This window comes from Lonchura striata, chromosome 1 (genome assembly GCF_050655825.1).
Source record: "Lonchura striata isolate lonStrDom1 chromosome 1, ASM5065582v1, whole genome shotgun sequence".
NCBI classification, from domain to species: domain Eukaryota; kingdom Metazoa; phylum Chordata; class Aves; order Passeriformes; family Estrildidae; genus Lonchura; species Lonchura striata.
In genome coordinates this window covers 88,925,318-88,950,059 of record NC_140703.1, presented here as the reverse complement: position 1 = coordinate 88,950,059, position 24,742 = coordinate 88,925,318, and the positions used below count along the sequence as shown (strand labels likewise).

Below are 24,742 nucleotides of genomic sequence, written 5' to 3'. Positions count from 1 at the left end.
AAAGGGAGATACTACAAGCAGCTTGATGCATGTTTGCACACATTTGGCTGCTTTTCTGCAAAGAAAGTGATCAACTGATGCCATATCTTCACATTGTACCTGAATTGGGGTACCTAACATTAATTAAAGATATAGCCTGTAATAAAGGATTTTCTGAGGGGTGCTCCTTGAAATACAAAGATGAACCTTGAAGCAAAGCTTAGAATTATTATTGCACTAGAAATCATAGGGTGGCAGCAGATCTTCACACAGCATGGAAAAGCTCACGAAAATTACTGGCCTCTATCCAAGGACAATCATGAGGAATTTGGGGTATTAGCACCCTCTTCAAGGAAAAAGTCACCACCTGCCCTGGGATGATGTCAATCTACATACAATTCTTTTGTCACCGAGATTACACAACCTCCCCAGCCTTGTCTTTGCAAAAATATTAAAAGATTTTAAATGGGCTTTATTCTACAGAGACAGAGTCCCAAATGCTGTTACACAAATAAAGTGATGAATGGGATGCCTATATATCATTTATTTCCTCTTGGAATTGGTGACCTTCCATCAGTCAGTAGTCTCCTTCACAGTCCCTCACTTGTGAATTACAAGTTAATCAAGAGTACAATGGAAACAATGCATCCATGGCCTGCTCGCTGCATTCATTTCTCTCCTCAGGGTGGATTACAGATGTTAAAGTTGTAATGAGCTTTCTTTTAGTCCAGTTTTGACCTCAATTCTGACTTTGCCAGAAAAAAATTCTCATGCGAGTTCATGCAAGATGTATTTGGAAAATACACTGGGATCTGGAAATGAGCATTGTGAAGCTAGAGTAGTCTAAAAAATAGTATCTTCTCAACAGCTCTATTTTAGGGTGGCGAGTTACGTGGAAAATAATTTAAACAGAGAATACTATTTTACAAGTATCAGTGCAGAGGAATGAGTATTTTAGCATGCTGCCCCATTTTACACAGCCTGAGCTGAGTCTGGGGAATTTCCCCTTAAAGGGGATGCAATACCTCCACTGGAAGTGTTTATTTCCAAAACACAGAGATGCACAATAGCTGTGAATGGAACACAAGGAAAGAATTATTCTCCTACAGTTGATAATACTGGTGGCAACAATGAAGGAATTTTTCTCATTATAAAGAAGAGTTGATCTGAAAGGTAAAAAGAGGTAGTAATTAATTTCCTTTAATAGTCACACTGGGATCTCCTGTAGTGTGCAGTCTGATGTTAATAATATATTTTCCCCCCTATAATTAATGTTCATGTTCTGTTCCTGGGGGACTCTCCTCCACTACCCTCAGCATTGTCATTACTTAAGCATGCACAAGCAACTTTACCACTTTGGTGGCTGCAATAGCTAATCCAAGCATTGCATCCCTTGCCTGTATCTTCTCTCCTGTCATGCAGGTAGCAAATGCCATCACTAGAACACGCAACCTCAGGAGACCTGAGAAATAATGAGGTATTTTGTCCCATTGTGGAGGAATGCACAGTTTTAAAGAAAACAGTAAGGTAACAGAGAGGGAAAGAGTGAGCCCTCTTTGCCTGCCCTGCTTTCTGAGGCTTGTGATTCATGGGTGCAGATGTTGCACCTACTTGCCAGCAGAAGGCTGGGGCACAGCATGGTGAGCAAGGAAGCCCTTGGACTTCAGGGCAGCCTGTGGCTCTCATGCCAGCCACCAAGGGCATAGGAAGAGGATGAAGCCAGGGCAGAATCAGCATGGCCTGAGCTTCTGGATGTCAGCCTCTAGTGTAAATGAAAGCTGTGCTGTGCACCAGAGACCAAGCAACATTTGACTTACTCTAAAATACTCTGATTAAACTGAGTTTGAGTCTCCTTAGCTACAAATGCAGACGTGACTCTTCTCAGAAAGCAAGAAATCTGAGAGATACTTGTGCTTAACAGAAAGAGCAGGAGAGTAAAAAGCTCAAGAAGGAATAGGAGACTAAGTGCATTAACATTCTACCACTTCCTTCCACCTCCCTCAGATTTAATACTTATTTAATTTTGGGTTCCTGCAGGACAAAAGTGACACAGAAAACCATTATTTTCCCTTTACCACTAAATTTCCTTTAGCCTGCTATGCAATGCTGACATGTATTTATCACACTTTAGAAGATTAGGAAGAATGACTCTCAACAGACAAGTCAGAAAAGAGGAAACATAACAAAAAGCTCAGATACAGAACCATTTTGTTTTCAATAGGATAGCAATGATACACACCTAGGAGAACACAGTATTGCATTGAGCTAACTCAAGTCACATAAATGCAAATGTCTTCTGTTTGGTTTTGATATGTTATTTTTCAAAATATGTTGTATTGAACAATTGGGCAAAAAGTTTCAACACCAAAATGTTTCCAGAAGTGCTTTATTTCTCTCTTCTCCATCCATCACGGCTGCCACTCAGTACAAACGAGCGCTCCCACACCAGCACATCCAGCCTTACTGGCACCATCCAGCTCTTCTCATGCACACAAGCAGGTTGGCTTTTGCTCCAATATAGGACCTTTCCCTTTGGCATTTAATTATTTCCTAAAATGAGGACACTTACAGCCCATGACACACAACCTATGACAGCACCTTTTGGAGCTGAGAAATGAGCTTGCTCGACTGGTGGTCTGCCTCTTTGTTTGAATGTGTGCTCTTTGAATTGCAAAAGCTTTTCCTGGAGCAGCAGAGAAAGCTAAAGAAACCCTGAGATTCGCTTCCTTCATCTCCTCTCTCTGACCTTTCCTACCCTCATTTTTCTGGTTCTCGGCACAAGGAAGAATAAACAAGTGAAAGACAGAAGCAACACCATGTTCACAAACTTTCCTTTCTAATTTCACGCTTACTTTACACCTGCATCCTGAGTCAAGGTTATCTCACTGAATTCTGCTAAAACTCTAGTCTACCCAGAGATCTAAATATTCTGGAAAGGACTGTAAATATAAAATGTAACAGATTTTGCTTTTTTTCCCCTTTAGGGGAAACTTGAAATATCAGCAGTTTCACTTCAGAACTAATTTTTATTTACTTCTGTAAGAATAAAAACTCTATTATGCCAGGTTTTGTTAGCACATATAGACTACTGCCAGATGTAGATCTAAGAAAGAGGAAAAAATCCTGGCTTGTGAATACCACCAAAAATGTCCAGTACTAAAGACACAGATGTAAAGTACACAATGACATTTCTTCCTAGTTGACATATCTGTAAAGCAGTAAAAGAACTAATTAAATAACGATAAAGATGGAAATGGAAGGTGCTACTATCACTGAGACATTAACAAGAAGGTTCCATAAGACCCAGAGATAGGAAGTAAGCAAACTTAAGGCTATAATGCACACCCATATTCCTAGAAAAAATATTTGGAAAATAAACATCCATTTTCATAACATAGCTAACATAGTATAGTGACTTCATAGTAGCTTAACTGGAAATATTTTATTGTATGGAAAATACTTTGAAGGATGACATTTCCATACATGAACATGGCGTTGTGCTAATTCTGACAAAAGGTATTTCTCAAATACATTCAATTCAAGCTTTTTCCAAGTTTTCCAAGCTTGCATTTCCTATTTTGCATTGAGGAGTAGTGGGGTGGAGGGTGTGGAGCGAAGAGGAGGAAGGAATGAAAAGTAGAGATTATTTTTTTATTGAAGACTTCAGTAATTGTTTTTAGATCCTCATATATCTAGGCCTTGCACATTTAAACAAATGCAAGTGCAAAATATTATTAATGAACTATAAATTAAGGAGAAAACTGCCAAACAGGCGATAAAGCATTTTTTGTCTGAAAAATAGAATATTTTCATGGAAAAAACCAACATCAGAGACACTTTGTATATCTTTCAAAGAAAGCTTTGGGACACTGCTTTTACAGAAAACTGGAATACATCTTCTCTTTAATGAAATAATTCAGATTTTCTGATGTTTTCAGTAAAAACATTTGGGAAGATACTTAAATATTCCAGAATTTCTTATTGGATGTGTTTCATTTGCACACAACTCATAAGCTACTTGCAGGCAATGTCCACCAGAGTAAAAACTGAAATTATCTTTTGCTTCTTCCCCCACACTGGGCAATCATCACCCTGAGACCCTGATCCAGGAGGTGATGTGGGTCAAATATGAACTGCCCATGCAAGTTTCCCATTCTGTCAGACCAGCAGGGGTTAGTAGTTCACGCCTTTCAATTAAAAAGCTTTTCTGGGCCTTCTCCCCCAAAATGGCAGGAGACACTGAGGTGCCAACAGATCCAGTAAGAGAGCAAAGTAAAGCCATACAGAGGTGGTGCTTCCCATCTGACCTCCCTGTGTGGCTGGAGACCTGTGGGTGCTTGATCCCAGGCTTCAGTATGGTCCTGCTGAGTGAAAGCAGCATTGCTGCTCTGAATACTGCTCTAAAACAAACCAAGGAAAATAATTTACATTACCACTTTCTCTGAGAATGCAACCTTCTCTAGAAGAGGGGCTATCACAGTGCTATTTAAAATAATTGTGGCATCTTGGTATGCATAGAGATGCTGTTCTCCCATCCACACGGAAACTCACAGGGAGATTCACACACTGTCTTATCAAAGGTTTGTTTCTCATTAGGGAGAAACTGAAGCCCTTTTTAACACCTGCATTGCTTGGATTTAATATACTAATGTGTAAATCTGCCTCAAATGTCTAATCCTAAAAATGTTTTACTTTCTTTTCAGTACTCTTAAGTAGTTAGTCCTGCTAATTTAACTCCATCAAACTGAAAGGCATTAAATGAAATGTCTAGAAGGAATTAATTTAAGTACTTATCAAAGACCAGTAATATCAATTTCCATTGGTAAGTAAAATAAATGTATGTAAACTGGAATCAGATACATTGATTCTACTCTGTTGTGAAAACATAGCTTGGAGATAAATAACACTATGATTTTGCCCAGGAAAATGTGCATCATCCTAACAGAACAGCTCTCGTGACCTTGACTAAACTACTGCACTCCAGCTTTCTCAAAAGCAGTGCCAAAATACCAACAACAGCATGACATACATGTCTGTCTTTTGAGGTGTGAGTTTTACAATCAAGCATTCAGAAAAGTAATCTTTATTCACAAGCATTTCTTGACTTGTATGTGCAATTACTGCTGTACTTCTGCATAAAGAAAACTAGATGATAACACAGGACATTGTTGAGGGCTTGTGCTTGGGCTATAGTTAAAAGGTAAACTAAAATACACATTGTACTGTCATTTTCAAAGGACAAGTATGATACCATAAACAAAGATACTCATATCTGCTGTTGAGTGCTTCCCAAAGCATCGTTCTGCCTTACGGGTTCATGGCTCAAAGACAGCACAGGCTGTTCCACATGGACACTAATACAAGTTTAGGAATGTCATCAGCTGGAGTCTGGCTTTGGAAAAGCAGGAGCGGAATATTTCTGGCTGGCTCCTCCAGACTGAGAGGCTGTGATTTGATCTAGGTTGGTATTCATGACTTCTGAAGACCTGAGTTTGCTCAAGTCTCTTAATACTCTGGCTGGAGCTGAGACTGGGGCTGAGGACTGATGGGGATGAAAAGCAGGTGCTATTGCTGGGAAGACCATAAAGCTCAGAAGAGCATAAACAGAGTAAAGTATGACCAGCTGTAGAGCTGAGTGGGAATAATGTGCTTTAGGTTATGTTAGTCTGGGGTTTAATGGCTTGGTGTAGAACTACCAAACTACTACTTAGTTTGAACCCAAAGAACTGAGTTAATTACTGGATCTCAAAGGCTTAACTGATAATTCAGACAAAGACAACAGCAAAACCTCACCACATGCCTCCCCAAGCTAACACAAGGCTATACCTTAGCCTGAGCCAACATATCAGCATCATTATTGCTCACCCTTGTGCAATATTTAGAATATTTAGACTATTAGAATATTTATTTAGAATATACTTCCAAATTTGATTTTTAGCCATGGGAAGCCTTTAAGCTGTTATGTCAGATTTTTCCAGGGCTGTTATTAGCTCACTGAAATGAAAGTGTTGTTGATAAAAAAAAGCTTAGATAAAAAGCCAGGACAAAGTCATCTGAACAAAAGCATGGCTTCACAGTCTCACCAAATACACACATTGTTCCAAGGCCTATCATGCACTGGCTGTGTCTGTGTAGAACCTAACAAGGATTGGCAGGCAGGTAGCTTGGGAATAATACCATATAAGGCAGCAGGCCCCAAGACACCCCCTTAAGAAACCTTAAAGAGGACCATTTCTTGACACCCCGTCTCTGCTGCTGAAAAGAACGGTGTCTGGTCAATGACTTGTTCCTTCTGAGTAAATGAGAAAGTGGGATCATCAACCAATTATTTGAGGAGTAAAGCAGCTTTCAGCTTTCTATGGTTTGTTACATTTGCATGTGATGTGCTCATCAGCAAAGATTTTTAGGGTTCTTGCCTGTCATCTGGCATTGTCTCAATTTTACTAATAAAAAAACCCCTCTGGCTGGGGTGTTCACATCACAGATGCTGAGGCAAGCACCTTCTTTGTCTTGAGTCCAGCAGAATGTCCATGTTGTGATGGGAATGAGGATGAGCAATGCTAGGAAGTCTCAAGAGACCCACTGAGCTGGACTGAGCAAAAATGCCATCAGAGCAAATGGCTTGTGCATAACCTTGGAGTAGATATAGGCTGCTAAAATATACCAAGGATGAGGGTTAGTGTTAGAGCTAGGTTTAAAAGACGGGCTAGTGGAATCACCAGCTTTAGGAGTGTTAATAGCACTGACCCTGCAAGGTCACTGGACTGGACTGGGGCTGAAGGGCAGATAGTTATTTGTACTGTGAGGAAGGGCACCTGAACTTCCTTTGATATGCGAGTTAGGTTTAGAGATGAGCCTGATAAAAGTTTTACATCTGACTGGATCTGTAGGGCTGGGAAAAGAATGAGACAATGACTGAGGATTCATTTTAGCTCCAAATCTGGGGTCCTTCAGTTTCTGCAGTCCCTCCAAACCTCAAACAAAAACTAATTTTCTCTAAGCTCCTTAGGGAAACCTGCTTTCATCCTACCACCTTGGGTCTTAGACCAAAAATTGATTAAACACTTCAGATCCCATTTCCCTTAACCCAAATCAAAATGAAGACAGTAAAACTCAGCAAAGCATCTGCCTCTCTGCAGATGTCCCAACCCTCACTGCAGCCCAAGAATTCCTGCTGATTGTCCCAGCAGAGTGAGCGGCTCACTTCTGCCTGATTTTAACTGCAATCACCATCCTAAGCCTTATTATATCTTTAATTATCAGCTGGGACTTCTAACAGTTAGAAGAGTAAATTTAAGGTGTTTGACTGCTGCCTTGTTTGCCTTTCCCTCTACAGGCGCAGGATCCACCAGCAAACTGAACTGCCCATTCCCAAAGCCCCACTTCATGCGTATCCCCAAGCTTGCTTACCTGTCCTATATCAAACCCAATGGGGCCAAAATTCAGCTTAGAGCTTTTGGTGCTATCAGTGCTCACTTCACACTGGCCTTCTGGTCAGTATTCTGCAATCCATGAATATTTTTCCTTGTTCAGTATTTCCACAGCTAAAACTTAATAGTATCTCTTTCACAAACACTGCGTAACTTGCCCAGTCTCCTCCTTTCCTCCACAGCTCGGCTTCAAACTCAGGTTTTTCTCTCATCATCCAGTATTAAAGTGATCCCAGTGAACTCTTGTAGCAATAAATTGAATTCTCCTGGTCTTGTGATTGCTAGCAATAACCCAAATGTTGATCTCAGTTTTAATTTTCTCTACCCCAAAGCCAAACAGAGTAAGATGGCCTGTGTGGAGTAAAGGCCTGAGAGCAGCTTTGAGACTGGTATTCCTTACTGACGTTGGGCCCATTTTGCCACCAGTATTTGGGTCCAGGAGGTTGTGTTCACCAATGGGTGCTATCAGATATGCAAGATGAGGATTTTTCAGTCTCTGCTGGGTGTGGGCCATTTAGCACACCCATCAGGTGTCAGGATTAGGAAGAGCAGAGATGGAAGAGTTCCATTTAGTACTATGTTCTAGAAGTTCCTCTGTTCCAGGATGATATACTGTTGTCTGGTTATGGCTATTAGAATAGTAAAGAGTTTTTCAGTATTTTTACACAGAACATTTATCTTTCTTCTCTACAAAAATATCAAGCAAATGGTTTTTGACAGTTTTTGACTCATCTAAGAATTCCTTTGAAAAAGGCCTGGCTCATATCCTTTATGATGAGGTGACTGCCTGATTGCACTGCTATAAAACAGTACTGCTCAGCTTCAGGAGGCTCCTCTGAAGGCAGGTTCACTGTCTCTCTATGCTTACATTCTCCCACTCTTTCCCAACCTCTCTAATGATAAATTAGGCATTCCAACCGAAGTTTGAGGGTCTGAATATCCACTTTTGTAATGTTCTTGTTTCCACATTAAGTTTTTCAGAAGTGAGCTGAGTTCTTTCAGAAGTGGAGGCACTGGAAAGCTCAAAGGCAATCTTCCTGCCTTAGAGCCATGCAGGAAATCCCCAGCCACAGCGCTGGACATGGAAAGCATCCTGTCCGCAGGTCAGTGACACATTCTCTGTTTTAAACTGTTGCACTGCAAACTTGACTGAAACTTTTGGTTCTGAACAAGCTATATTTTTCTGGTACGTTCCTAAGAAAGTAGATTCTCAGTCTGCTGCCAGGTAGAAGCGAATAGTTGAGTTTTTAAGAGCACCAAGTGGCCTATTAGCAAGTGTAAACGCATCCAAAAAAATGAAAGAAGACTGTATTTCTTCTTCTGATTCACTGTTCTGTGCCAAATAACACTTTCTCAGTCACCTTTTCTTCCTCAAAGAGAACAGGTTGTGACAGATTGAAGTCTTCTCCCCTGCTATGTCAGGAGCCTTTATGTGACAATTAAAATATCATTTTTGTTTTACGATCAGCTGAAGTCAGTTCAAAACAGCACGTCACCTCACACATGAAATAGCATTACTTTTTGTGATGGGTACTAGAATTTGGCAGGAGCATTTCCTCATTTGCAGTCTGCTTTTTTCTATCTCAACTCATTGCAGAGTAACTTCAGTTTTGAAGTCAGGCTTATCTGGAGGAGTGACTCATCTAGGGCAAGCAGAGTAGCCAGCTTCTGCTTGCTCTGATTTGTGAAGGAGTGGAGGAGGAGAAAAATTACAAATTCGTGATGGGGAAGACCTCAGACCTTCCAGATAAAACCTGTGATATTTGTTGGCGGCCCTGTGAGCAGCAAGTTCAATGCGCAGCAGGCAGTCTCTTTATCCCCTCAATTTTTCATGGTGTTTGCCCTTCTCTCTTGTTGCACCCAGCTCACGTGCCACAGGCAAGGCTGGCCTCAGAAAGTTCAAAGAGGAGCCAGCTGACTGCATATGAGTGCTCAGATCAGTGGATCCTACTGACGTAATCAACAGCACCACATCTTCTAGCTTTTTAAATTTTGTACATCTCTAGAATAGCAAAATGCTACAGAGTGATTCTGGCTTTCCATGACAATTGCTTTTTCACATCATCTATTAGACCTAAGAAAGTAATACAGCATTTCCCATTAATAACCTCTCTCACTTGTGATTTCTCTTTTTGTGACTACAAGTGACAAAGTATGCAGTCAAGGCACAAAAATCTCTCCAGAACAACCACTACTATAATACTTAATCTGCCAAAACTGCTATCACCATGAATTCAAGACACTTGGTCCTAAAACCATCAACTCTTCTCAATTTCTGACCAGTTCCTACTTCTCTTCTTTCCTGGTTGCAAATTTTTTCTTTTTAAAATGTTTATTTTTTAAAACCAAGCCCAACTCACTTCAAATATGAGACACTTGATCCTCCACTGCATTCAAATTCAAAAGGAAGTGTTTGAAGAAAGTAAGCTTTTGAGCGGTGAAACTGTCAGAAAGCTCTTGAGTAGGTTCTCTAGTGTCTGCAGGTATCTATTGTAATGAAAGTTGAAGAAATTCAACAATTTCTGTATCTCTATCTTTCTCTCAAACTTGACAAATAGGCCAGCAGGTTCAAAAGACACACAAACACAAATACACAAGTACACAGAAACACATGCAGACAACATGACTAAAGAGTCCTTATTTCCCCAATAAAATTGTTGCTATACCAATACCCAAACCATACAGGTTCAAGGACCAAATCCTGCAAGGAGTAACAAAGCAGTAAGGAAGAGGTAGCAAAATGTACAAGAACAACCATCTCTAAACAGCAAGTTGAGGGAGCTGATTCTCTTCTACTCCCCTCTGGTGACACCTCGCCAAAGGGCAGTATTCCATCCAGGCCTGGAGCCTTGAACATAAGATGCATGTGAACCTGTTGGGGTGAGCCCCGATGATCATAGGGCTGGATCATTCCAAAACTCTCCTATGAAGACAGGCTGACAGAGATGGGATTGTTCAGCTTGGAAAAAATAAGGCTTCAGGGAGGTCTTACAGCTGTCTAGTACCTGAAAGGACCTGGCAAGTGAGCTGCATGGGACTTTTCACACAGTCATGGAGTGATGGGATGAGCAGGAATGGCTTTAAACTGAAAGACAGTACCTTTGGACCAGATGTTCAAAAGAAATTATTTGCTGTGAGAGTGTTAAGACACAGGAACAGGTTGCCCAAAGAAGCTGTGGATGCCTCATCCCTTGGCAATGTTTAAGGCCAGAAGAATGGGGCTTTGAGCAACCTGGTCTAGAGGAAGGTGTCCTTGGTTATGGTTGAAACCAAGACATCATGAAGGTCCCTTCCAACTGACACTATTCTATGATTCTGTGATCTGAACGAAAATTAAGAAATCTTTGTCATTAAAAAAAAAACACAAAACCACCTTTAATTTGTTTATACGATAATCCTTTATTTTACTATGCTATTAGACATGTGGCCTGGCACTGTCCTCTGCTTGTATGGCCCTGTCAGACATGGGGAGAAAGACAATGTGTTAAACACTCAGGAGCAGAAGTGTAAAAGCTCAAGATGGAGATTCAGGGGTTAGGAGTCTCTGAAATCCCTCTGAGTTCATTCTTAAAAAATTATCAGACTGTCAGACTGAGCATGTCCCTCTGACTTCAGTATTCTTTGTGTTTTAAAAATTTAACCAAAGAGCATTAGTGTTCTACTGCTGTATATTTACAGCATACAGTACAAATGAGAACAGTAACTGCCACTCAGATGTAATGGTCTTTCCTTTAGATGCTTGATATTCTATACTTCTAAGTGCTGCCTGAAGGTTGATTTACAGTCTATTTGGAGGTAAAAAGCTGCATTTAATACTTTAATTTCCTTGTCCTATTTTAATTCTTTTTTTTAATAGCCAGGCTGGAGTCCAAGAAAAATGCAAGTTTTGCAGATATGTTCATCGATCTTTGCTTTGTGATTTAGTCACGTGCATTACCTGGTTCTTACTTGTACATCCTAAAAACCCAGTAAAGGAAGATGTTGAGCCCATGCTCTAAAATAAATGGATGTTTTAAACATGCTTTTAAATTACAGTTTCTACATTTTCTAGATTTTTTCATTTCCTTTACCGGAGCTTTAATTCCTCTGGGGCATATCATAAAGTCCTTATTCAGACAAAACTACTTTCCTGTTTACATTGTTTAGGTTGAAAACTGCATGAGGCAGTTAATATCTGCAATACAACTACCTCCTTATCATTTAGGTCAGCAAAGTTAAATTGTTTTTTGACACACTAACTATTGAATAAAATAATATTAAGGTCACCAGTTCTTTTCTGGCAAGGATTTTCTTAAAAATCCAGCAATGGCTCCAGATTAGTAGTCACAGTATTTATACAGATTTTATGAATGATGGTTCACATGCACTAAGTTTTTTGTACTGCTTATGCGTCAGTCCTGCATGGAGGTTTCCACATTGTCATCAATTCTGTTCAGACAATCAAGCTCTTTGGAAGTGAAATTTCAATTTATTATTTTCATTTTTGCACTTTTCCCCTTTGAATTTCCCCTTGTGTTCACCTTTCCTTCCATATTTAGGCCCTTATCTAAGGGTTTTGGGCAATGGGCTGTGGGCCTACTCAAATGTCCAGGAGGTAAGCTAGGAGAGTGCTCAGCATTTGATCATCACCATGCCGTGTGACATTTCACATCTTTTATTGTAATTGGAACTTCAATAGTCTCGTCAATACTGATGAAATTTATAACGTGCCAGGAGGGTGCTCTCAGATTAAGCTGTTTTCTTGTGTATTAAAGGGCTGTCACGGAACATTAACTGTGAGACACCAAAGAAATGGACTGAGACTTTAACACAAGTTTAATGACCTAGAGCTGGAATTCAGTGCCCTTTCTCCTAGGAGAGCTACTTTATTACTCTACAAGTAGTCTCAGTTCGTTCATGGGACTACTTGTAAGATGCACTCACTGTGATGAAGGAGGTCAGAATCTGTCCCTGTTGACAAAAGACTACTTTGACACTTCAGATTTCCTTTGTGCTGCTTTTGCTTTGACTAGTGAGCACTTCATCAGGTGAGTCATCCCCTTTCACTGGGACTAAAGCTTGCACAGCTTGATCTATTTGGATTTATGGGCATACCCCATTAGGCTACACCACTGAAATGAAGGACACTGCTTTGGAATAATGAGGTGTTCATTGTGAGCAAGAAATATTGGACTGGGGCTAGGAACACACTGTGAGCATGCTGGCAAAGGAGACGATTCCTCTGAAGTGATCTGAGCCGGGTAATATTCTGTAGGACTAATAACTCACAGGGGAAGATTTGTTGCATAAATGCATACGGGACTGTGGCTTTAAATTCCTGCCTTACAGATGGCCCTAAGCACAGCCCTCACTAAGGCACTGAAGCAGCAGAAGAAGGTAGGATTTCAAGTCTCCCTTTTATGCTGCACTTCCTTGGGGACATGCATTTTGCCTGCCAGGTGAGCAGGCAGCTCAGGCTCTACATCTTGAATGCTGAAAGCCATGAAGAGTGGGACAGTCAATTTGGCTTATGGCCACCAAATGGACGTGTTTGATCGCCCTGCTTCTCCTGCACTGCTTATCTTTACTGCTGGTCCATGTTCCTTCTGTGAGCTCACTAAATTCTGTAATTTGGCAAAAAACCCAAAAAACAAATAGCCATCCTTTATTTTTTATTTTATTTTTTGATTGAGAAAGCTGGCAAGACTTCTTCAGAAGCCTCGTTAGGTAGGACAGAAAAGGCAACTGGCAGAAATGCCCAGCTAAGAGCAGGGAACATGGGAGGGAAATCCAGCATTTATAAATGGGACTGGTCTTCCACCACCAAAGTGCACTTGTGGTGGCAGAGGGGAAATAAGCAAGTTGTAGTCTGTTGTGAAACCTCAGCTTTCAGGCATCAGTAGACTTCACTATGAATCCTCTCAGTTGATCATTGCAACTTCCTTGCATGGCCTTGCAGGGAGGCCCAGTTTGGGGTTGTTTAGGCCCAAGAAGAGGAGATTCAGGGGGAACCTCATCAAGGAGATGTAGTGAGGTGAGGGCAGATCTCTTCTACTGTGCCTTCAGTGATAGGACCAGAGGAAATGGTCTTAAGCTGACAAAGGGGAGATTCAAATTAGATCTTAAAAAAAAAATCAGTTTATGTTGTCAGACATTGGAATTGGATGCACAGGGAGGTGGAATCATCATTGCTGGAGGTGTCTAATGTGGATCTGGTGCTGGGTGATATGGATTAGTGGTTTAGGGGTTACAGTGATGGTACCAGGTGAGCAATTGGACTGGATGATCTTGTAGGTCTCTTCCAACCTTGATGATTCAATGAATTTATGATTCTATTGGACCAGTTTGTGTAAATTTTGCCGCAAAAACTAGAAATAGAATTGTGGAAGACTATCACCTTTCCCAGGCAACAGTGACAGCATTATTCTTTCTGAGTACTAACAATATCAGAATAACTATGCAAGATTACACTATTAAATTGAAATAGTTTAATTTTAAATTAAAATTCAGAATATCTTTCTGGGAAGGTTCCCATGTTTTAAAAAGAAAAGAAAACTCCAGGAACTACAGGCCAGTCAGTCTCACAAAGCTAAGGTACATAAAAATAAGGAGATGACTGATAAACCAACATGGTTTTACTAATGGCAAATTGTGCCTGATAAATTTGGTTGCCTTCTACAAGAGTGTTACAGCAGTGGTGGATGAGGGAAGAGCAATTGACATAATCTACCTGGGCTTGTGCAAAGTGTTTGACACTGTCCAGCACAATGTCTTTGTCCCTGCACAGGATAGACATGATTTGATAAATCAACCACTCAGTGGGTAAAGAAGTGGCTAAATGGTTGCATTGAAAGATTTGAGGTCAACAGCTTGCTGAGCAAGTGGACAAGTAGCATTCCTTGGGGGTCAGAACTGGAACCACTGCTGATCAACATCTTTGCAGTGGCACTCAGTGCACCCTCAGTAAGTCTGCCAACAAGGCCAAGCTGTGTGGTGCAGCTGACACATTGGAGGGAAGGGATACCATCCACAGGGACCTGGGCAGGCTTGAAAGGTGGGTCTGTGTGAGCCTCACGAAGCTCAACAAGGTCATGTGCAAGGTCCTGCACCAGGGTCAGGCAATGCCAAACATAAACAAAGGCTGGGTATAGAATGGATTAAGAGCAGCCCTGAGGAAAAGGACTTGTGTGCTTACTGCCCTGAAAGCCAACCATATCCTAGGCTGAACCAAAAGAAGTGTGACTAGCAGGTCAAGGAGGCAATTCTGTCCCTCTGTTGTGCTCTGGAATATTGACCTCAGCTCTGGAACCCCCAACATATAAAGAACATCAACCTGCTGAAGTTAGTCCAAAGGGGAAAAACAAAAAAAATGAAATAATCAATCTTATTTGTTGTCAAGTCTGTCTTTCATCTTACACTATGAACCACAGAAATGCTAGATTTTCTCTCAGACTTTGATCGCTCTATTACCATGACAACAATGTATTTATTGTGGCCATTATAGATGGACTTCCGATAGTAACTGGATCCCTCAAAAGCCTATGGGAGAGCTTTTGGTCTCCAAACACCAAGATAAATGAAAGAATTACTCTCTCCTGAAGAGCTATCTAACAGGAAACTTATTTGCTTTCAATTTTTTCAGCCAAGTCCACTGCCTTCCATCAGTTTAAATCTACTGACTATTTTAATTATATGGAAAACCAGGTCAAACTTTTGTTCACCTCTTTGCTTTGCTTTTTGCTGACTGAAACCTGTAATCTGGAAAGTTAATGCATCAATCTGACAGGATGTGACATATGGACATCACAAAGGTTTTTATTCTCACTGCTTACATTATTCTACTTTTCAGAGTTTTCCAGCTTTGCACAGCAGAAAGGTGTAAAGCTTTGTTCTTAAAGAGCTCACAACTAAAGGATGCTATTTTGCATACATATAGGTTTGGAGTGTGAAAATATATGATACAAATAAGACCTATTACTCTTCTGAAGACATTGATGCATGAGGGTAATCAAGTCACTTTAGCACTAAAACTCAACAAACTTAAGCACAAGTCTTAATACCTTGTTTAGTCAAAGGCATTCTACAAAACATGCAATTCTAGCTCAGCAAGAAAGATAATGCAAGATTCTCAAAGACTGTGTTTCCTTAGCTTAAGGAGTATCCAGGCAGACAATGAAAGTCCTTCTACACAAGGTTTTGTTGATAAATTATAAATACACATTAACACTGCCATTAATGCCTGTCAATCTGTTTCTAAAAGATGTAATTAGGTGATCAAAAAACTAATTAGAAAATGTGTTTGATCTCAAGAGTTTGGTTACATACTGACAATCTTGAAATAATTTGTATCAGAAAGAACCGTTAAAACTTTATATAATTCTGAACCTGAGCAACTGATATTTTCTAAGATACAAAAATGGTGCACCGTTCCTTAAAATGAAAACTATATCACCAAGGTAATCACAAAAATTAGTACTTATTAGTAAGAAAAAAAAAAATTATTTAAACCAGATAAAATGTATAACTTAAAATCTCAAGAAAATGATTTAAACATACCTAACTCAATGCTTTCTAGCAGCAGAAACACCTGAAAACAAACAAGAAAGTGTGCAGGAAATATGGATTTTATATAGGGCTAGCCTCATTGGAGCTCTCTCAGCTTCTACCTTTTCCAGGGAGTGGTCTGGGGACAGAGCCTGCCTGGAAGCCTTGCCTGGTTCTTCCAGTTTCAATAATCTTAGAAGAAATCACCACACTTGGTTATACAGAACAGTTCCATGATTAAACCACTTGGGTCGAAATTCTGCAGTCTGTGGTCTGCCTGAGAATTTTGATGATTCCTATTTTCAGCCAGAAGAGTTAAGAAGTAGAGATTATATATTAATGAGAAAAGTTAGTCTTTGCTTTGCAGGTGTGTGTGTTCTTTGCAACAAGGATATAACCCCATTTAAAAATCTGCCTGAATTGGCCAATGTTTAATAAAACTGGAGCTTTTACCCATCTACATTGACAGTAATGTTGTTATTTGAGTATTGGTTTGGGCCAGGCTAAGTGAACATTGCTGACACAAAAGTGATCATATCCTTCCCCTGCCCATTCCAGCTTATGCCAGTAGTTGTGAAGTGACTTAGTGAACTGATTGTGAACTGCCAGTGAATTAAGCTAACTTAAAATGGCCAGCAACAACTAAACAAAAAAATTATTTGATTACAGTGTAATTACGAAACCATTAAGTACTGCATAACAATGAATATACAGGAAGGGAGTAAATCAAAATTACACAGGCGGACTTAATTATACTATTTCCTAATTTCTGAGTGCTCAGCTTTGCATCCGTAGCAAAGGCAGTTTCTGTGAGTGTGTGACTTTGTTAGGTCTTAAAAAAATGGAAAACCTCGCTATTTGGCATTGTTGTGTTATTTCCAAAATATCATTAGCCTTACACTCATTACAGCTAACAAGCTGCATCAGCCAGAGTGGTCCCTGGGTCCTGCTGCAGGTAGGGACAATGGGCTGCAGTAAGAGGTAGGGATAAGATGGCTCTCCTGCTGGGCTTTGAGGCACCACAGAGGGGCACCACATTTGCCAGCACTGGGATGCCATCCCAGATGCCCACATTGGCCAGCTTTTCCTGCCTGTCCTCCCTGACTATCAGCTTGATGCCTCCTTCAGTACCTCAGACTCCTCCTCACCCAAGTTATACACTGCAGGATAAGCACATGCTCATCTCTATTTCTGGCTGTCCAAGTCCCAGGTACTTCCTATGAACCTCACTTTCAGATTTTTCTCAGTGCAAATTCTTCTCCTCCAATGTCTTTCTCCCCTGTTGCCATCCAGGCTCAGCTCCATGCCTGCTCCCTTCATGACATCCTCTCTTTCCAGTAGATCACACCACTCCCTCCTTAGCCAAGCATGTACTAAGGACTTCTTCTTCATTTCTTCTTTTTCCTCACTGCCAGGAATTAGAGCTGAAATTTCCTTGTCTCCCTTGCTCCTCGTCCATGCTCCTTCTCCTACTGGTCATCATTTTCAATTCCATCCATGCTCACTGTTCCCACTCCTACTGATCCATTTTTCACCCCAGCTCATTATGTCCTTGCCTGACCAGTACAAATCCTTGAGTCTCAGCCTTGACTCCATTTCTTCACTCAGTTCCCCTCAAGCCCCACTTCTCCTCTCATCCAGAAATTAGAGTAAAAAGTTTAGCAGTTACTCTAAAGTGGCTTAAACCCACACTGGTTCCAAAGGAGATCCTTTTTCTTCTTCCCACCTCTGCAATTTGTGTGGCTGCACAGTAACCCAGCTTAGGAAAATACAACAGCTGACAATTAACCCATCCACATAAATAAAAGGCTAAATTTCAGCAAGATCAGCTTTCTGCTCTGACACACTGGTGTCCAGAGTTGGGAGTAAGGCATCATCATCCTTTGCAGTAGCAGCAGAAAGAACATGGATGTGGTGGTTTGACCCTGGCCAGATGCCAGGGGCACACCGAAGCTGCTCTATTACTCTCCTCCTCAGCTGGAGAGCAGACACAAAATGTAGCATCAGGTTCAAGAGCTAAAGATGGGGAGAGAGACTGGACATCATCCACGAGTTACTTTGTTAGGGGCCAAACAGACTCAGCTTGGGGAAATTACCTGAAGTTATTACTAACAAAATGAGAGTACAATCATGAGAAGTAAAACAAATCTTAACACCACCTTCCTGCCACTGCTCCCTCCTTCCCAGGCTTAACTTCATTTCTGATTCTCTAACTCCTACCCACCAGTAGCATAGGGAGACAGGGAATGGGGGCTGCAGTCAGTTCATCCATTTTGTTTCTGCCACTGCTTCCCCCTCAGGGAAAGGTGTTGCCCCCCTGCTCCAGTGTGGGGTCCCTCCCACCAGAGACAGTTCATGGAGGACTCCAACAGGAGTCCTTCCCCCAGGCTACAGTTCTTCACTAACCACTCCAGCGTGTTTACCTCTACCACAAGGTGCAGTCCTTCAGGAATGGTCTGCTCCAGTGTGAGTTCCCCATGGAGTCACGAGTCCTGCCAGCAAACCTGCTTCAGTGTGGGCTGCCTTACCATGGTCTTCAGCACAGCCTCCAGGGGTCCAGGGGTATCTCAGCTCCTGAAGTACCTTCTCCCCCTCCTTCTTTACCTCCCTTGGTGTCTGCAAAGCTGCTTCTCTCTGGCCGCAGTTACTCCTGCCCATAACTGTTTTTTTCCCTCTTATGTATGTTATCCCAAAATCATTAGTACATTTGCTGACTGGCTCAGCTTTGGCCAGGAGTGGCTCTGTCTTGGAGCCACTTGGCATTGGCTCTGTCAGACACCAGGGAAGTTTCTAGTAGTTTCTCAGAAAATACACACCTATAGCCTTCACTTTCCATGCAAATTCAATACAATGGGTAAAAGCAGTCTTGCAATTACGGCCCTAGCTAAAATGGGTAAGAATTGAGGAAGCAATGGAAAATCAGTCTTAAATGGAAAAATACACTATATGGGCAGTGCTGCCTGAGTTCATGCCAGAAACATGACTCCCAGTTACTGCTTTGTTCTTTAAGACAATGGTTTGCAAGAGGTGTCATGCTTTGGCAGAGTGAGAGGAGATTCACATCAAATATATTTCTCCAAAAGAAACCTGCAGACTATCTACGAAACAAGACTAGGAAGAAACTTCTAAAACATGATTAACTCCAGAATAAAATGCAAAAAAAAAAAAAAAAAGGGGCTGGCCTGAAGTGAGACACTTCCTACATTATAATCCCCCCAAAACAAGCAACTTCCACAGAAGTCACACCAAGTCATTGTTGCATTGAAGAAATGCAACAATTAAGGCTATTGATCAGTTGAGATTTTGGAACCCATTATCCATATTCTATCCAGGTGTAGTCTGTAGTATTTTAAATTTTGGGGGACACTGTCAGTGAGGAATGTGAAAGAACCTTCAACAAACCCTATGTTAGGAACATCTTTCTGCCAACTCTACTATGCTCCCCTGAAACACTCTTTTGCTGAGATAGTTCATTCTGCTCAGGGAGTTTAGTTTTGCAAGTAAAGTACCTGCACACAATACACATCTGTTAAAGGAAGTTACCACTGTGCCCTTACATGAGCTAGTATCAGCAAAGATGTTTAAGAACAGACAAGATCTGGCTCACCAAAACAACCTTTCCTGCAGAACCATTTCTGAGCTCTCACTGCAGTGCTTTTCTCTTTCCTTCTCTGTGTTGCAAAACATTAATCTAGATTTGTAATTCAGATCCTCAAAAGAAGTGAGAAAGGTTACATCAGTGCCTGAGTCACTTTAAGTTTTGCACATAAAACTGAGAAAAAACATTTTTCATGAATGAAGTAGCTAGAAAGAGCCAAAAGGTTTGGGTACGTGTTCACTGCTGACAAATACTTAATAAATTTCAGAAACCTTCTGTGGCTGATGCAACATGAGAAATCCTCAGAGGACTTAGCATACAGCATCATCTTCATATGCAAATAGCCAAAAGTATTCTGCAAAAGAACACTGTCCTCTTCTTGGGGTGCCAGATGGGTGAATCTTAAAACTGACAAACATGAGGTTGCAGAGCAACCAAAAAATTCTAATTATAAATCTACATCACATCATCCAAGCCATATGCAGAGTAATTCAAAATAAGGAGAAACAGAGGAACAAATGGGTAGACAAAAGCAAAAAGTTCAGGCCCGCTCCTCTTCTTGAGACCATACACAGACAAAAAACAGCCTTCCATAAGAATAAGGCCCCTTTGTAGCATTCTGATTTTCAGACAGTGCATCTTACTTCACAGCTGCCATGCTACCGCAATGACTGCTCCCTTTCCATCCAACCCATCCTCACTCTTCTATATATGAGTCAGACTGGAGACCTGTTCAGCCCCTAAATATGTGCTTCAGTCTTTCCATATTCAAGGAAAGAAACTCAGATGAAATTCTGAGTAATGTAAAGCATGTGCTTAAGTGTTTACCTGAATAAAGCTGCTCTGCTGAATTTGTGTGAATATGTCAAACACGTGTCAGGCAAACTCAGGATCTTCCACAGCACTCCTGTTTGCAGAGCCTCTGCCATGAAAAGCACTGTGTCCCGAAGGGGGAAAAAGTTTTTCCTGGAGAGCAGCCCAAAACGAAAGGAGCCATCAGATCAAAGATAAGTCTTACCTCCCCCGCTACACCCCTCACTTCCCCAAACAGCAGATCAAGGCAGAGGAGGACTACAAAAAAAGGAAAAAAATAGATTCATTTTCCATCAGAAAAATAAGACATTCCCCCAAATCCCTTGGTTTCTCCAAGCAATGCAGCTAGAAGCAGGCTGTTGCTTGCCTGGAAGTTCATAGACCACAAGATGTGAAGTCATGGAGTGCAAGTGTCAAGTTATTTATTGGTATCTTCCGCCTCCAAGCCACTTCACAGGCTGGCAGTATGCAGGAGAGTGTTCAAACTGACCCAGCAGGCTGACCTTTCTGCTTCCACACCACAGACAGAATGGTCTCCAGCCTCCATTATTCAAGAAGCCATGGATACTTTTGTTTGCTGACCATTATTCATTAGATTTGGGAGACCAAGCTGTCTAAACTTCTTGGAGCAAAGAAAAAAAATGTTGCACATTTTACATTATGTCTTGCAAATATGAAAGCTTGCTGCAATCTTCAAACACAATATTTATGAATTGGTCTTTCAGCCAAATACACTTTTGAATGAGGATATACAGCTGCTGGTACCCAATAATATGATCATTCCCAAATATATCTTTGCCATTTTTAAAATCATTATAGGGGCTTGAAAATAACATTTTCTTTCATTTTAAGTGAAATCTCTAGTTCTGATGTTTCAAATACAGTCTGAAATTAGATGGGTGTTGTGTGTGTTTGTTTGTGCACAAGAATAATTGATTAAATCAGCACAAGTGTAACTGATTATACACTCTAACAAAACTACTGAAGAATTCAGAAGCAAAACCAGCAGTTCTGTGAATTGTACCCAATTTTTTATGCTTACATCTCCTATATGGAATCCCCTTTTAATAATACAGTAGCAAATTTGAAATGTGTCATCACCTCATACCACTGGATATCATAGATTTTGAATGTAACCTGAATTTTTCAACACACTTACATTAATTTTTTTAAGATGTCTCTTTAAACTTTTTCATTAAAGGGAAAAATTTACATAGAGGAATATTTAAACACTCACAACTTACAAAGAATATCAGCCCTCTTTCATTAACCAGAGCAATGACCCTCTAATAGTTTCACACTGAGAAAAAATATGGCAAGAAAAAATACGCACGGAAATACGCCAAGTCTAATGCCAATTAGGACTTTGAAAATTTATATTATAGACTGGTCAAATGAAATGTGAAATTCAGACTTAAAAATTGAACTTACATCCTTCAGTCTTCTGAAAAATCATCTATTTTTAATGGAAATAGAAAAGCTATCTTTATCAAATTTCTCATTCAGTTGACGACAATAAATCTATTGTTCAGATGTAGTGGAAATGGGTCTTTGGAAGAGGAGGGTTTTAAGAAAATCAAACAGAAATTGCATCAAAGAAGAAATGCTTCTTTAACTGTCATTACTCTCTATATATAGCCTGTAGTTTTTGATTCATTTTAGGTTTGCCAGAATAACAGGCAATTTGGAACCATGAAAATTTTTTATCATTCCCATAAGAGAAAATGTATTTGCTTGTTTAAGGGAGAATAAGAGAGTTTAGTGTTATGTCTTTTACTTTAAGAAGTATGTCTGCAGGGATCCAGATGCTGAGAAGCAGAAAGCTGGTAACCTTAGCTTGAAATGCTATACTATGCATTAAGAAGCCATATACCTACTATTTATTTCACAATCATGAGTTAGGTCTTGTGAAAAAGAACACAACTTTCAGTCAGACTTGCAAGAAAATAACAATACTTGGCACTCTCCAAATGCTTTCCATCTGAAAAATGCAAACAATTAAGAGGTAGCAGGGTGCGGGGGGCGGGGGGACGCAAGCCACTGTGCAGGAAACCAATGGAGCCAGGACATCCAGGGAGAGCTCCAAAGCCATCAGGTGCAAAGTGACAAGGTACTGCCTGGTGTATCCTAACCACAGAGGTGCATCAACACCCAAAAGAACCCTTCTTGTAGCTCCTCTTCCTGTCAATGGCTTATTTAGCATCCCAGAGTCCCCTGCTTCGTGCCCCTCTGGTTATGACTGGCACCCAGAATTGTTCATACCCTACAATACCCTGTTAAAGCTGTCCTAGTTTACAGATCAGAGAAGTGATGCACAGAAAGCATTATGTATGTGGTCTAAGCTCATAACATTGCACAGGAGAAGAATTATGAATAAAACCCATTTCTCTGGAGATTTCCAGTTTTGTCACCCTCAACAAAATCCATTTTACGCAGACTTCAAAATCCACGAGTATTTTTTTCCAACTGCAATAAAATGCCAAATATTTATTTTATCAGTCCAAAACTCAATTTGCTGAAACCCTGCATCAATACTTCAGAGGAAATTCTAAGATTCTACCCAGAAGAAGAGGAAGGATTACTGAGACGAATATTGTGCAAATAAATCTCTGCCTGGATCACCAATCTTACAAACTGCTGCTTTGCCCTAAGGCAAGTACCTTAAAATAAGCACCTGTACATAGAAGGGGTCTAAACAAGCTAAATTAAATTCCTGGAAACATGTATGATGTAGATCAACTTTTTCCAGTGCTGTAGTCAGTGAAGTTGAGAATAACACTGAATGAGAGTGTGAGACAGTAAGAGAAGAGAATAAAAGAGGGGAGGGCAAGGTGGAAAGTAGAAGGTGCAAAGACCTGAGAGAAGTAAAAAGAAGAAAGATCCTAGAAAAGGAAGCTAAAGATTCAAAACCAGAAATATAAAAGGAGAGGGAAGAGTTAGAATACAAATTGAGATAAAAATTTAAAATTACATTTAAAGAAAATCAAACTGAGAAAGTGAGTAAGTTTAGACCGTTCAGAAACTCGAGTCAGTAATTCTCTGTAAGCCAAACTCTCCTTGATTTCAGTGGGAGTTTTGCCTTAATGAGGACAGCAGGACAGGCTCCAAAAGCAGCTTCATTTCTTATACTTGAATAACAGCAAGACATAACAAGATATTCTGTAGCTGAAAAAGATGATGCATTTTTGAATAAATATGGATGTTAGAAGCCAGGCAATATAAATGTAATTGCTAGAACGAGCTGAGTTACATCAGTGTGCGTCAGCTGACAATAAGGTCCTTTGTGCTGGGAAGAAAGAAAAAAGCTGAAAAAAAATGACTGGTGCCACTCTACAAACAATCAAATTAAAGGCCCAGAATAATTCCAGCAAAGCTTCCATCGACTTCAGTGACAGCCCAGAAACAAAGAAGATTCTTCAGGCCTTTTTATAAAAAAATATAAATACAGGAATGACTATGAGTGACCTATTTATTTTTCATCAGTTTTGCTCTTGCTGAAATTGTTGGAAATGCACCCAGCTGCTTTACAGAACTATTGTTTGATTAGGCTGTTTATATGAAACGATCTTTCCCAAATATTGTATTACTATATGGGAAAAAAAAGCATTAAAAAGTATTGGAGAATAAAATATTTTCCTCATCATCATAACCAAAGATAAAGCAAATTATAATAACTTGTTGCTTATCTGATGAACAGGATAAAGATTTTGCCTAAGTAAATAGTGGCCTTAATGGTCCACTTTGAAATCATATAGCTGTCTTCCCCTTTATAAATTATAAACTAAAGGAACCCTCGGTGGAAGTGTAACTGGAATGTGGGTATGTCTAACGCAAAGCCTCCAATTTAAAAGCTTTTCCTGTTTAATATGTCAAAACCAGGAACAGTCCAAATACTGCAACTAAAATCCATGGAATAACCAATAAAAACACCGAGGCAGATATTTTGTATGAGAATTAGAAATAACAGAAATATCCCATCTCTAGCTGATCACGCTGCACACAGTATTTATTGACTAGATTTTGCCAGCATGCCATTCTTATGCGTAATATGGAAAATATGTCAATTCTCCCAAAGTATTAATGAGAGTGTCCCACCCAAACCAATAAGTCTAGGACATGTTCAAAGTCAGATTTATTCAGCCACTGACTCAATCAGATAACCAGGAATGCTCAGGTTTTGCACAGTTACATCCACCTGTTGATTTAGAGATTACAGGTGGAAGCTGCCTTATTAAAATTGTCCTCCAGCTTAAAAATTTGACACACCTAACAGAGGGAATCAAGAGAAAAACAGTCTGGTCTGCTTATCAATGATAAAAGGATAAAAAATGATCACACTCAATTATTACTGTTTGTACGGCTAACATTATGCTTAAAGAAATTCATTGCCATCTGCAAG

General features: G+C 40.2%; 1 protein-coding gene across 6 annotated transcripts in view; it reads right to left on the bottom strand.

Moving 5' to 3' along the window:
- Nucleotides 1-24,742, bottom strand: part of NPAS2 (neuronal PAS domain protein 2) — a 104,422-nt gene that overhangs the window by 72,796 nt on the left and 6,884 nt on the right. For 4 of the 6 annotated variants that reach the window (XM_085558086.1, XM_085558063.1, XM_085558082.1 and 1 more), the window contains exon 2: nucleotides 20,359-20,496. The exons of the other annotated variants lie outside the window; for them this stretch is intronic. In XM_085558086.1, the coding sequence (XP_085414212.1) occupies nucleotides 20,359-20,496 (138 nt within the window). The remainder of the gene's footprint in view (nucleotides 1-20,358; nucleotides 20,497-24,742) is intronic. 6 annotated transcript variants of the gene reach the window in all.